At 38.7% G+C, this 12,814-nt stretch overlaps 1 protein-coding gene across 1 annotated transcript; it reads right to left on the bottom strand.

The window, feature by feature from the left end:
* Window positions 1-3,564: 3,564 nt before the first annotated feature.
* LOC110715107 lies at window positions 3,565-12,287 on the bottom strand. Its single transcript, XM_021893685.1, has 4 exons — window positions 11,403-12,287; window positions 10,536-10,661; window positions 4,412-4,770; window positions 3,565-4,333 (listed from the first exon to the last, which is right to left on the bottom strand). The coding sequence occupies exons 3-4, from the start codon at window positions 4,706-4,708 to the stop codon at window positions 3,746-3,748; spliced, it is 885 nt and encodes a 294-aa protein (XP_021749377.1). The 5' UTR covers window positions 4,709-4,770; window positions 10,536-10,661; window positions 11,403-12,287; the 3' UTR covers window positions 3,565-3,745.
* Window positions 12,288-12,814: the final 527 nt, after the last annotated feature.

The following is a 12,814-nucleotide window of genomic DNA, read 5'->3' as shown; positions in this document are numbered from 1 at the left end:
GATGAATGTTCATTTTTATTGCAGTACGAAGGAAATAGTTTTAGAGAAGAACATAGAAAATCTGGAGAAAAGTAAGCATTAATTAAACTAGTTCGTAGTGGGTTTTTTATTTAATAAATATTTTTTTTCCATTTTGATAGATGTTCATTTGTATATTAGTATATCAAAGGTGTGATGAATGTTCATTTTCATATATATCGATCATTTCAATTGTTCTACTATTCATATTCATATGAAAATTGGTTCATTTCAACACTTATTCTTACTCAAATCTAACTAAAAATTCATTTGTTTTTGTCTATTAGTTAAACAAAGAATTGTGGATATAGTGAGTTAGTTACACAACATAATAGCAAAGAGAAAAAAGAAGACGACAAAAATAAGGAAATTAATCAAGAAGACATGGATTTGCGCAACATGAACCAATAACATGAGCTTGTATTTTTCAATTTTGGATCGAGAATTCAGTATGTATAATAATATGTGTGGAATTGTGTTGTATATTTTAATATCCAATATTTTAATTTTTGGTGATATAAAATTTCTATTTGATTTTAATAAGAAGGAAATAAACTTTTTTTCCCAAAGTATTATTACAAATCACATCCTTCAAAAGCAAACATTTAAAAGGAAATAAACTTTTTTTTTCCCAAAGTATATATAATGTTCATATTTTTTGATGACTTATATAATGTTCATATTAGGAAACCAATATGTTCATAAACAAAAAACTAAATATTCATAACAACTTGAATTTGTGGTTGAGCATTTACAATTATTGTCGACTTTGAACCATTATTCACTAACTATATATATTAGAATATTTGACACTATCAATAGAAAACTGTACAAAAGCTAAACATTCAGTTCTTGTATCAAGTCTCTCATAGGACATAATATTTCTACACTTGTTATCTTTCTAACAATCCTCATTAGAACAAATATATATTTTCGTAGAAAATGAGTCATTCCTTTGCCTTTTACTACTCCCAACTCTAATACCAAAACCTTTCATAAAAGCATACTCATTATACATTTCATATGCATCATCTTCAAAAGGAAATTGTTTTCCCCAAAAATCAAATTGACTTGCTTCTTCAAAAATAATAGCATTCTCTTTTTCCCACTGCAATAATTAAACATGTAACAAATGAACACATACAGTTACAATAATGGTCAATCACAATAATGCATTTGATCAATTACAGTTAAATTACCATATGTAAAAATATATATGATCATTTATTGTTACATAACTGAACATTATTTATGAAACTACAAAACATTGATAATCATTAAAAGTCACATGTACAACTTATAATCCCACACACACACACACACACATATGAACATTTATAATACATATGAACATTTATAATTGCATAATTGAACATTATTACAAATACACAAAATAACAAATTTTAAAATATGTTCACTAGTTAAAATATATATGAGCGTCTTTAAAAGAATAAAAATTATTGAAATTCACGTGTACAACATTTATATTTAAATACAACTACAATAAACCTATATTTTACTACAGAAAACATACATTAAATATAAATGAACATTGGATGCTGAAAATGTTCACTTTCGTGTTTATGAAACAATTACATGTAATAGTATAACTGTATGGAAATGCATTATTATTGTAATTAAATTGAATTTATTTTATGTTGGAAATTATTTTTAACAACTCTTTATTTATATAAATACAATTCTAAGACGTATGTATTTGCATACATCTTACTATAAAACTTACACATAGCTTTTTGAAATGAACATTTAATGATACAAAAATGAACATATGTTGAAACACGAATAAACAAAAATGTACATTGGATGATGCAATACTTCTAATAATAAAAATGATTTGAACGCAACAATCCATATAAATAAATTTTCTCTCATTTTTATTGATAAAAAAATTCTTAAAATGCAATTCATAAAATATATCAATTTGAACAAAAACTCCTTATTATAAAAATGAACATCTAATGATTTATAAATGAACATTTACCAATACAAAAATGAACATATTATAAAAAATTTACAGAAAATTCATAAATGAAAAGGGATGGGGGCGGGACACGCGCGGAAGGGGGGTGCAGGCAGTGTCCCTGCCGTAGAGTGTAGGTAAAAATTTGTAAATAGCTTATGCATCAGATTATTTGAGCTATTGGGCTTATTAGTTATTGGGCTCGCTAACTCCTCCAGATGTTGATTTCCTTGTTTTAGTGGGAATTTGTTTTAGTGGACTTTCCTTATAAAAGGAGTAGTAGTATGTAGGTTGGGGTGATTAGATGTAGTTTAGTTTTAGTTAGCTTTTAATTAGTTTTAGTTTTCTTTTCTCTTTCTCTCTCTAACTTTTCTCTCTCTCTCTCTCCTCTAAAACTCTTAGTATTATTTTCTCTCTCTACAACTCTTGGTTTAATTCCATCCCTTGTTCCCTTAACTTTGGTAACAATTTCTTCTCTTTTAATCTCAGTGTTTTATTCTCTTTCTTTGATCATGTATTATTTAATTGTTTTGTTTAGTTTAGATTTGATTATGTGTGAGTAGTTTAATTCTAGGGTTCTTAGGGATCCGTAATTAATATGAAGGGATAATTTGTTATTGTTGATTATTGATATTGCATGATAATTTCTTATTGATTTGTTTTAACGCTTTACAACCGAAATATGAATCGAGCAGTTGTGATTTGCTTGTAAAAGTATATCAATATTGAATTGATGAATCGAGCAGATGTTAATTTGATATTAAAGGCTATTTTCAATAGGAACTTAAATTTAGTAAATTGCGAGAGCCTGTTAGATATATGTTGATTAATAAATTGCGAGAGCCTGTTAATCATGTTTATGCAATGTTAATTATTGGTTGTTATGTTTTATCCCGAAATATTAATTATTGGTGAACCTATGACCCTAGGCCTTTTATTAATTGATTTCTCCCTACTCTTAATCTCCTTAATTTAGTTCCTTTTTAATAACAACAATTTTTGTTACTTGATAATCTAGATTATTTAATTTAGTTAGGAATAGAAAGACTTGTTTTCCTGTGGATTCGACCCTACTTCCCTATCTACATTAGTTAGAGGACTTAGGTAATAGTTTTGATTAGGTGATATGACTTTAGTCTGTCAGGGCTCGTTTAGCCCTTAGCCCGCTTCAAAGAGGGGCAAGCTCAGCTATTAGACTCTCAATAACTTAGAGCTCGTTTAGCCCTCATCCTATTCTAAAGAATTGGAATAGCATTACTCTCATAAAACTCCCAACTTGGAGCTTGTTTTAGCCCCTAACCAACCTTTTATCGAAGTCCATCAATATAATATATATAACTAAGGGCTCGTTTAGCCCCTCAACGAGTTTTAAAAATACAAGATAAAAACTAAAAAACAACACCATTTCTCATGCATCAATAATATGGGGCTCGTTTAGCCCCCACCTAACCCGAAAAAGCAAGAATAGCATGTTAGGATTACTTGTCAATTAATAGAGGATTTTTGGCCCCTATGATTCAATAATCCCTAGGGAATCAAGCAAAGTGCGAAAACTCAACAAAAAAGAAGTCAAAAGGAGACATGCAACTCCGTTACGTCAATAAAACCAAGCCAAAGGAGGATATGCAGTTTCATTACATCAAAAGATAAGTTAAAAGTTCATTGAAACAAAGACAAAGTGCCACAAGTTTAATGCATCCTAAGAAACATCAACAAAATCTAATGCAAAAGGCCAAGCTAGAGAAGCTATCCATCGATCCCGCCCTGCTGGTTCATGTCAGCCAAGATCTTCCTCCGTTCCTCCGCCTCAGTCGCGGCGAGGAGATCCCTAACCTTCTCCCGCACCTTGGGATAATATTCTTGTAGACCAAGGGCAGCAAAAGTCATTTCCATGTGGGCCAGAGCATCTGCAATCCCCGCCTCGAAGGCCTCATATCCCAGCTCATTCTGAAAATCAACAAAGGCGGGAGACTTCTTCCATTCAACAATCACCTCCTCCTGGGACTGCTCCGCTCTTTTCCGAGCCTGAGTCAACTCTTTCTTCAGGTCTGTCAGCTCATTTTCCTTCTTCTTAAGCATCTCGGTCATCTTTTTCTTCTCCTCCTTGGCCTCAGCAACTTTAGTCTCAACCGCCTGGATGCTAGTCTTCTTAGCCTCCTGGGCGTCAGTAAGGTCTTGCTTGGCCTTTTCCAGTGCATCCTTGGCCGAGCTGAGCTCCAGTTTCAGATCATGAATCTGAGTCCGAGCCTCTGATAACTCTACCCGCAGTCCCTCCATGTCCTGCACGGCACACCTCTTGTACTCCTCGGCCAGCACGCTCAAAGTCACGCCGACCTACATCAAAAAGGATAACGGATGGTTAGCATAACCCCAAGGACATAGAAAACCATTGTAAAATGTAAAAATATATACCTTCAAGATACTATCAAAAGCAGAGGAGACAAACTTGGACGGGTCTCTCCTCAAAGCCTGAAAGTCTCCCGGCGAAGAGAAGCGGGGCATGAGATCCTTCACCATAGATTTACGCCCCGACTTAGTCAAAGTTAAGAAAGGCTCGCGAAACAATGGTGGCTTGGGGTCCTCGGCCTTACTCCCTTCCTCAATGCGAGGTCGTTTTCCCTGCTTCCCATAGCCTTCAGCTTCCAAAAGCTCAATATGGCGTGAGTCCGCTGGGGAAGCATGGTGAGACCCCTGATCATCCAACTCCATCGTCGTCGCTTGGGAAGATCCTTCACCCCCCTCTCAGTTGGCTTATTCATTGACTTCGAATTCTGAAAGACAAAACACAAGTTGTGTTGTGCGACAGCGGAAGCAAAGGTCGTAAACAAACAAGAAAACAATAAAGAAATTCAATGCAAACAATAAGAACAACACCAAGAATTTACGTGGTTCACTATCGATGTGATAGCTACGTCCACGGGCACCGAGATCGAATGATTTCACTATAAACTGCAAAGATTACAAAGATGATTCTTGTATTTCTCAAGAACGGCTCTCACTCTGTCTCTCTTCTGACCCTAATACTGATATTAGGGAGGTTTTATATTAATCCCTAAAATAAAAGATACTTGGGCAAAAAGATAACATAAAAGATAACTTTAAATCGTAAAATCCGCGTCTCCGCATTTTTCCTTCTCCGCCCGGTCAGACCGGGCAAGGTCTGCCCGATCGGGCGCGAGAAGAAAACTCCATACGAATGCTTCAACGTATCCAACCCCCACCGCCCGGTCAGACCGGGCAAGGTCTGCCCGATCGGGCGAAGGCTCGCCCGGTCGGGCGAAGGCTCGCCCGGTCGGGCGAAGGCTCGCCCGGTCGGGCGCGAGAGCAGCTTCTTCAACGAATTTGCCAGGCACCTCTTCTTCTTCCGCCCGGTCAGACCGGGCAATGTCCGCCCGATCGGGCGGACAAAGCTACGAAGTACGAGTCACCTAATATACTTATCAACAATCTCCACCTTGACGAGAACTCGTAGTCAGCAAACGACCCCATCAAGACATAGTGAAAAAACATCTCAAGCCAAACCCGATGCAAGACTCATGCATAAGCCATACATCCCGATAAGTCTTCAACCAAGACCCATCACATACTCGTCTCCAAGTATAACAACTCATAATGCTCCACCTGCATCACAAGCCCCGGGCAAGCTCCACCTTAAGGCCAACACACCTACACCAGGAGCTCCCCAACTTCGCCCCTCAGGGCCTACTACATCACGTAGTAATCAATATTTAGCAAGTCTAAGCAATGTTTAAACTTGCTAAACGGAACAGGCTTAGTGAAGAAATCAGCCGGGTTGTCAGCAGTCCCAATCTTCTTCACCTTAATCCTCTTGTCAGTACGCAAGAAATGATACCTGACATCAATGTGCTTCGTCCGATCATGGTGTACTTGATCTTTAGCTAAGCAAATCGCACTTAGACTATCACAATACACTGTAGCAAAATCCTGTGCAATACCCAGTTCACCTACTAGGCCTTTGAGCCAAATAGACTCCTTAGCTGCAGAAGTTAGAGCCATATACTCAGCTTCAGTAGTTGACAACGTAACTGATGACTGCAATGTAGACTTCCAACTAACCACAGAACCACCCAAAGTGAACACATAACCAGTCACAGACCTCCTGGTATCCACATCAGCTGCATAATCAGAATCACTGTACCCAGTGACCAAGCATTCCTTATCATTCCCGTACACAAGACCAATATCAGCTGTCCCTCTCAGGTAGCGAAAAATCCTTTTCACCCCTTGCCAGTGTTCCCTCCCAGGTCGAGCCATAAACCTGCTTACAACACTAACAGCATGCGCAATATCCGGCCTAGTACAGACCATAGCATACATCAAACAACCAACCGCGTTTGCATATGGAACTCTAGACATATAAGACAACTCCTCCTCTGATTGAGGTGACATAGACAAAGACAACTTACAACTAACAGTAGTTGGCGTACTTATAGGCTTCGATTTTTCCATCCCAAAACGAGACAAAATCTTTTCAATGTAGCTTTTCTGAGTCAAGAAAAGCTTACCTCTAGCCCGATCCCTGTAGATCTCCATACCCAAAATCTTCCTAGCTGCACCCAAGTCTTTCATGTCAAACTCCGAGTTAAGCATCTCCTTTAATCTAGCAATATCAGATTTATTCTTTGTGGCAACCAACATGTCATCAACATATAACAAAAGATAAATCATGGAACCATTATCCAGCTTACTATGATACACACAGCAATCATATGAATTCCTGTCAAAACCTTGTGAAACCATAAAAGAATCAAACCTTTTGTACCACTGTCGGGGGGATTGCTTAAGTCCATACAATGACTTTAGCAATCTGCAGGCATAGTGTTCCTTTCCAGGAGCTTCGAATCCTTCGGGCTGCTTCATCAGAATCTCCTCCTCCAAATCGCCATGAAGGAAGGCCGTTTTAACATCCAACTGCTCCAGCTCAAGATCAAAATGTGCTACAATTGACAATAACACACGGATAGAAGTATGTCGAACCACAGGTGAGAATATCTCAACAAAGTCAACCCCTTCTACCTGACTGAACCCCTTAGCAACTAGCCTAGCCTTAAAACGTATTTGCTCAGTTTCCGACAACCCTTCTTTCTTCTTGTAAATCCATTTACAACCCACAAGCTTCCTCCCTTCCGGTACCTTTACCAGTTCCCACACTCTGTTCTTGTAAAGGGACTGCATCTCTTCACCCATTGCGGCAAGCCATTGCGCAGACTCACTACAACTAATTGCTTGTTTATATGTGGCAGGTTCAAATGACTCTACATCATCAGCTACACTCAATGCATAACCTGTCATCGCATCAACACAGCAATTTCTTCCCTCCATCTCTTCAATCAATCTAACAGGCTTCTTGATAACTCGTTTAGGCATCTCAAGAATGGTGTCAGGTTGACTAGATGACCCCTGATTAGATTGCTCCACCTCATCCCCAGAGTTAGAATGAGTAGGAGTAATCTCAGGTTCAGGAGTACCCGGCACTGGAACATCAGCATCATCATCAATATATTGTACCCGAGGTAAATCAGCAATGGTAGACTGATGTACCTCAAGTACCCCATCTGTCTGTAATAAATTGTCTACTTCCCTTCTCAAATCTGAAATCTCTGCATTTTTAATTGAATACATGGTGTTTTCATCGAAAGTAACATCCCTACTAAGAATGACCCGACCCTCCGAAGGTGAAAAAATTCTAAACCCCTTCACACCATCCCCGTACCCAACAAAACACCCCTTCTTGGCTCGTGGATCCAGCTTACCCTCAATAACATGATAATAAGCAACACAACCAAAAATCTTCAAATTCGAAAAATTAGGCAACTTACCACTCCAGATCTCAAACGGAATTTTGGAATCAATTCCAGAATGAGGACCCCTATTAATGACATAACAAGCTGTTAACACAGCTTCACTCCAGTACCTCCTCCCAAGCCCTGCATTAGAGAGCATGCATCGAACTCTCTCTAGCAGTGTCTGATTAACCCGTTCTGCTACACCGTTCTGCTGTGGTGTCTTCCTGACAGTATGATGCCGACCTATACCCTCATCTGCACAGAACTGATTAAACTCGTCTTTGCAAAACTCTAGCCCATTGTCCGTTCGTAGCTTCTTGATCTTCCTTCCTTGTCGATTTTCCACCAAAGCTTTCCATTGCTTGAAAACTTTGAAGGCCTCATCCTTTGACTTAAGCAACCTAAGCCATGTGTATCGGGACTTGTCATCAACAAATGACACAAAATAGTGGTAACCTCCCATACCTTCAACTCTAGATGGACCCCAGCAATCTGAATGGATGTAATCGAGCACTGCATCAGTAATGTGAGCACCCTTGCTGAACTTTGACCTGTGTTTCTTACCAAACACACAATGCTCACAAAATTCAAGGTTGGCAACCTTGACCCCGGATAGAAGACCCCTCTTGGACAATAGCTGCATCCCCTTCTCCCCCATATGACCAAGCCTCATGTGCCAAATCTTAGTCATCTCCTGGTGAGATACAGATGCGCAAACCGCAGAACTAGGCAGTGTAACACCCTCAAAAACATAGAGGGTGTTCCTTTTGATACCCTTAAGTACCAACTCCGAACCTCTGAAAATACACAACTCCCCATCTGAAAACACACCATTGTACCCCAATTCATCCAGGGTACCCAATGAAATCAGATTCTTTCCTAAAGCAGGAACATGCCGTACATTAGTCAAAGTTAACCTCCGCCCATCAACGGTCCTCAACCTCATGGAACCAATACCTGTGACCTTACATGGAGCATTGTTACCGACTATAACCATACCCCCATTGCGAGGTTCATATGTATCAAACCAATCTCGACGTGGACACATATGGAACGAACACCCCGAATCTAGAACCCAGTTATCAGATAAATCATCAGACCTAGCAGAACTGACTAATGCTAAATCTTCCTCTGAATTATAGCTCTCATTCGGTTTCTCTTCAACTACAGCAGCCTGGGACTTGTTTTTCCTCACCGGACAATTATTCCTAAAGTGACCCGGTTCTTTACAGTAATAACATGTTTTAGTAGTAGTTTTACTAGATCCATCCTTGCCGTTTCCAGCACCCGACCCAGCATTGTTCCCCTTGTTAAACCCCTTATTCTTTTTAGACTTTCCGGACTTAACAAATAACCCACTACCATTATCCCCATTATCACTCGTAGCTTTCATTCTGAGTTCCCTAGTATGAAGTGCTGCCTTCACTTCTTCTAAGGTTATAGAATCCTTACCAACAACAAAAGACTCTACAAAATTCTCAAAGCTAGACGGTAGAGATACAAGTAAAATCAACGCAGCATCCTCATCATCAATTTTAACATCTAAATTACGTAAATCAAGCAAAATAGAGTTAAGTTTTTCTAGATGTTCCCGTAAGGAAGTACCTGACTGCATCCGGAGGCTAAACAACCGCTGTTTCAGTAATAATTTGTTGGTCAACGACTTAGTCATATACAATGACTCCAGCTTCAGCCACAATCCAGCCGCCGTTTCCTGATCAGCCACCTCCGTGATGATTTGATCATCAAGACTAAGTAATATGGTAGAGTGTGCCTTCTCTTCCATAACTTCTAACTGCGAGTCAGTCGGTCCGTCTCCTGACTCCGAAGTAGTACTCTTTGGAGCCAACGGACGCCATATCTGCTGTTGTTTTAACAGAGCCTTCATCTTAATTTGCCATAGCCCGAAACTATTTTTCCCGGTAAACTTCTCAATTCTTATTGTTGAATCTCCTGCCATTGTTATCTTCAAGAAACTCTCCAAGGATTGAACCTGAGCTCTTGATACCAATTGTTGTGCGACAGCGGAAGCAAAGGTCGTAAACAAACAAGAAAACAATAAAGAAATTCAATGCAAACAATAAGAACAACACCAAGAATTTACGTGGTTCACTATCGATGTGATAGCTACGTCCACGGGCACCGAGATCGAATGATTTCACTATAAACTGCAAAGATTACAAAGATGATTCTTGTATTTCTCAAGAACGGCTCTCACTCTGTCTCTCTTCTGACCCTAATACTGATATTAGGGAGGTTTTATATTAATCCCTAAAATAAAAGATACTTGGGCAAAAAGATAACATAAAAGATAACTTTAAATCGTAAAATCCGCGTCTCCGCATTTTTCCTTCTCCGCCCGGTCAGACCGGGCAAGGTCTGCCCGATCGGGCGCGAGAAGAAAACTCCATACGAATGCTTCAACGTATCCAACCCCCACCGCCCGGTCAGACCGGGCAAGGTCTGCCCGATCGGGCGAAGGCTCGCCCGGTCGGGCGAAGGCTCGCCCGGTCGGGCGAAGGCTCGCCCGGTCGGGCGCGAGAGCAGCTTCTTCAACGAATTTGCCAGGCACCTCTTCTTCTTCCGCCCGGTCAGACCGGGCAATGTCCGCCCGATCGGGCGGACAAAGCTACGAAGTACGAGTCACCTAATATACTTATCAACAAGTTGAATAAGTTAGCAAGAAAGACAATTATTTAAAGGAACCAACTCTAGAAAAAGGGGCATACCGGAGGAGGAGGTGAAATGCTCATGTCTCCTTTCAAGGATGCCCTGATCTTCCCGGCTCGGAAGTTTACTTCTGATATCTTGCGCTGAAGCTTGCCTTTTAGTTGGCTATATGTGTAACACCCCGTCTAAAAAGAAGGCGAGATGTTAGTGAAAATATCGTCGAGATGGAATGTCACTATAAGGGTTACTAAAAACTAAATAAAATTAATTAATTAATTAAAGAAAAATAATAAAGAAAAAGAAATCTCAAATGATCAATGAAAACTTTCAACGAGGCAGAACAACCTAAACACTCTACCCTCTGCCCAAACTCAATAGGAGAAAATAACATTTAGGTTCCATAATCAATGGGGAGTAGCTAGCAGTTCTCCCAATACTTGTAGAAACACAAACCTAAGTAAAGAAAAGCTTAGATACAAACATAAAACATAACAACAAGAAGAAACGTTAACTCAAGCAAGAACAACATAATGAACCTAAAGTATAAATAAAACATTGAAACATGACTACGATACAAGAAAAACAAGTATATTGATCAACGTACAATTATTACCACAAAATAAAAGAATTAAAACTAGCAGCACCCAAAATAGATGCGATAAACTCATATAAACATTAATTAACACCTTTAAAGATTCTTTAAGCAGGTTAAGAAAAATTCTTGACTTGACTTAAGAATACCTTCTCAAAGTAGTAATAATTTTAAAATATGAAATTTTAACTTTAAAGAATCCAAAAACAAGAAATTGAATTGAGTGGACAAACAATATGGATTCGATATACTTCGGTTTTTTTTTTTTTTTTTTTTATTTATAAATGCTGGAGTATATCTTCGATTAATCAATCCAAGGGGAATTTGCGCATACCAGGTAATGCAGAAATCGCCAATCCTCAAAGCAGTATCTTCATTTTTCCGAAAGAGGGTTTCAGTAGGAGAATCCTGAAAACCCAAACCACATCCACGTAAATAAGCTCTTGAGAATCAATGAAGCAATCCACATAAAAATGAAATGAAAGACAATAACATCAAAAGCAAGTTTTGAGTGGAATTTGATTTTCAACAATTTCTTACAATAAAGAAGTAGAAGGGACTAAATCAAAAGCTGGGAGAAATTGTTATCTATTGCACAGATATTAAAATTACACAAATTTAATTTACAAGCATCTAGATCACATTATTGTACAGAATTGAACTAAAATACAAAACTATCATGATCATTATTATCAAAGGTGCAACACCAGTATCACAAAACACAAATTGACATATTTGCAGATGTTTCTTGGCAAAATCTTTCAAATGACTGGCTCACCAAAATAATACAGAACCTGAGTGCCTATTTAGTGAAAAATACAGGAAGCTTGATATTTCTCAATTGAACCCATTTAGAAGCATAGGATTGAAACTCATTTAGGGGCATTTCTGTTAGGATATTTAGTGAATAGGGCCTCATTTCAAGTATGATAAATGAGAAATACTGAAAGCCTTTTATCTCGTAGTCGGCTGCGACATTCAGAGGAGAATGCAGTAATAATGCTTTCATGATGCAGTAATAATGCATAAAAAAACTCATTAAGAATCTTTTATAACACCAAAATATATATAGAATTGACTTATCAGTTTAAAAAAAAACAGATGGAGAATTCAAAACACAGAATGTCTTTCTCAATTAGAGCAATAACCAACAGAATTGATCATACAATTCACAGTAATCAATAGCTCATACAATCAATTAAGCAATTGATTCGATAAACCGCTGATAAAATACGAATTGTTTGGGTCCAATTTAGTCCAATTGGGCCTGGTCACTGAATGATCCAATTAAAAGCCCAAGGTTAAGGTTCAACTCTCCAAATGTGCTAAAGTCAAAAATCAACATCCTCAAAGCCATGTCAAGGTCAGTCAACGGCCCAATCAGCTTGGCCCAGCCCAACTGACTTCCGGGCCCAATCCGCCTCCTTCATTAGCCAAGGTATAAAAGCCAACAACTTGGTCAATTCTTGGTAAGACAATAAAGCCTCAAGCAACTAAACTCTTGCACAGCTTTCTCTCTCTAATATACTGACTTAAGCATCGGAGGGGCCTTCCTCGGCGTCCCCCCCGAGGCTAGTTTACGTGTATTTGTTGTGCAGGAAACCCTCGGCTCCTGCGTTGTTCGGACCGAGACCAAGTTCCCTCAAGATAAAAGGATCTTCCGAGATTCGATTGTTTTCATCCGAAACAATTTGGCGCCGTCTGTGGGGAACGCTACTAAATTTCGCGTCAGTCATCAAACACTCC

The sequence above is a fragment of the Chenopodium quinoa genome, unplaced genomic scaffold, assembly GCF_001683475.1.
Source record: "Chenopodium quinoa cultivar QQ74 unplaced genomic scaffold, ASM168347v1, whole genome shotgun sequence".
Classification (NCBI taxonomy): Eukaryota; Viridiplantae; Streptophyta; class Magnoliopsida; order Caryophyllales; family Amaranthaceae; genus Chenopodium; species Chenopodium quinoa.
This window is presented reverse-complemented; position numbering and strand designations above follow the sequence as displayed.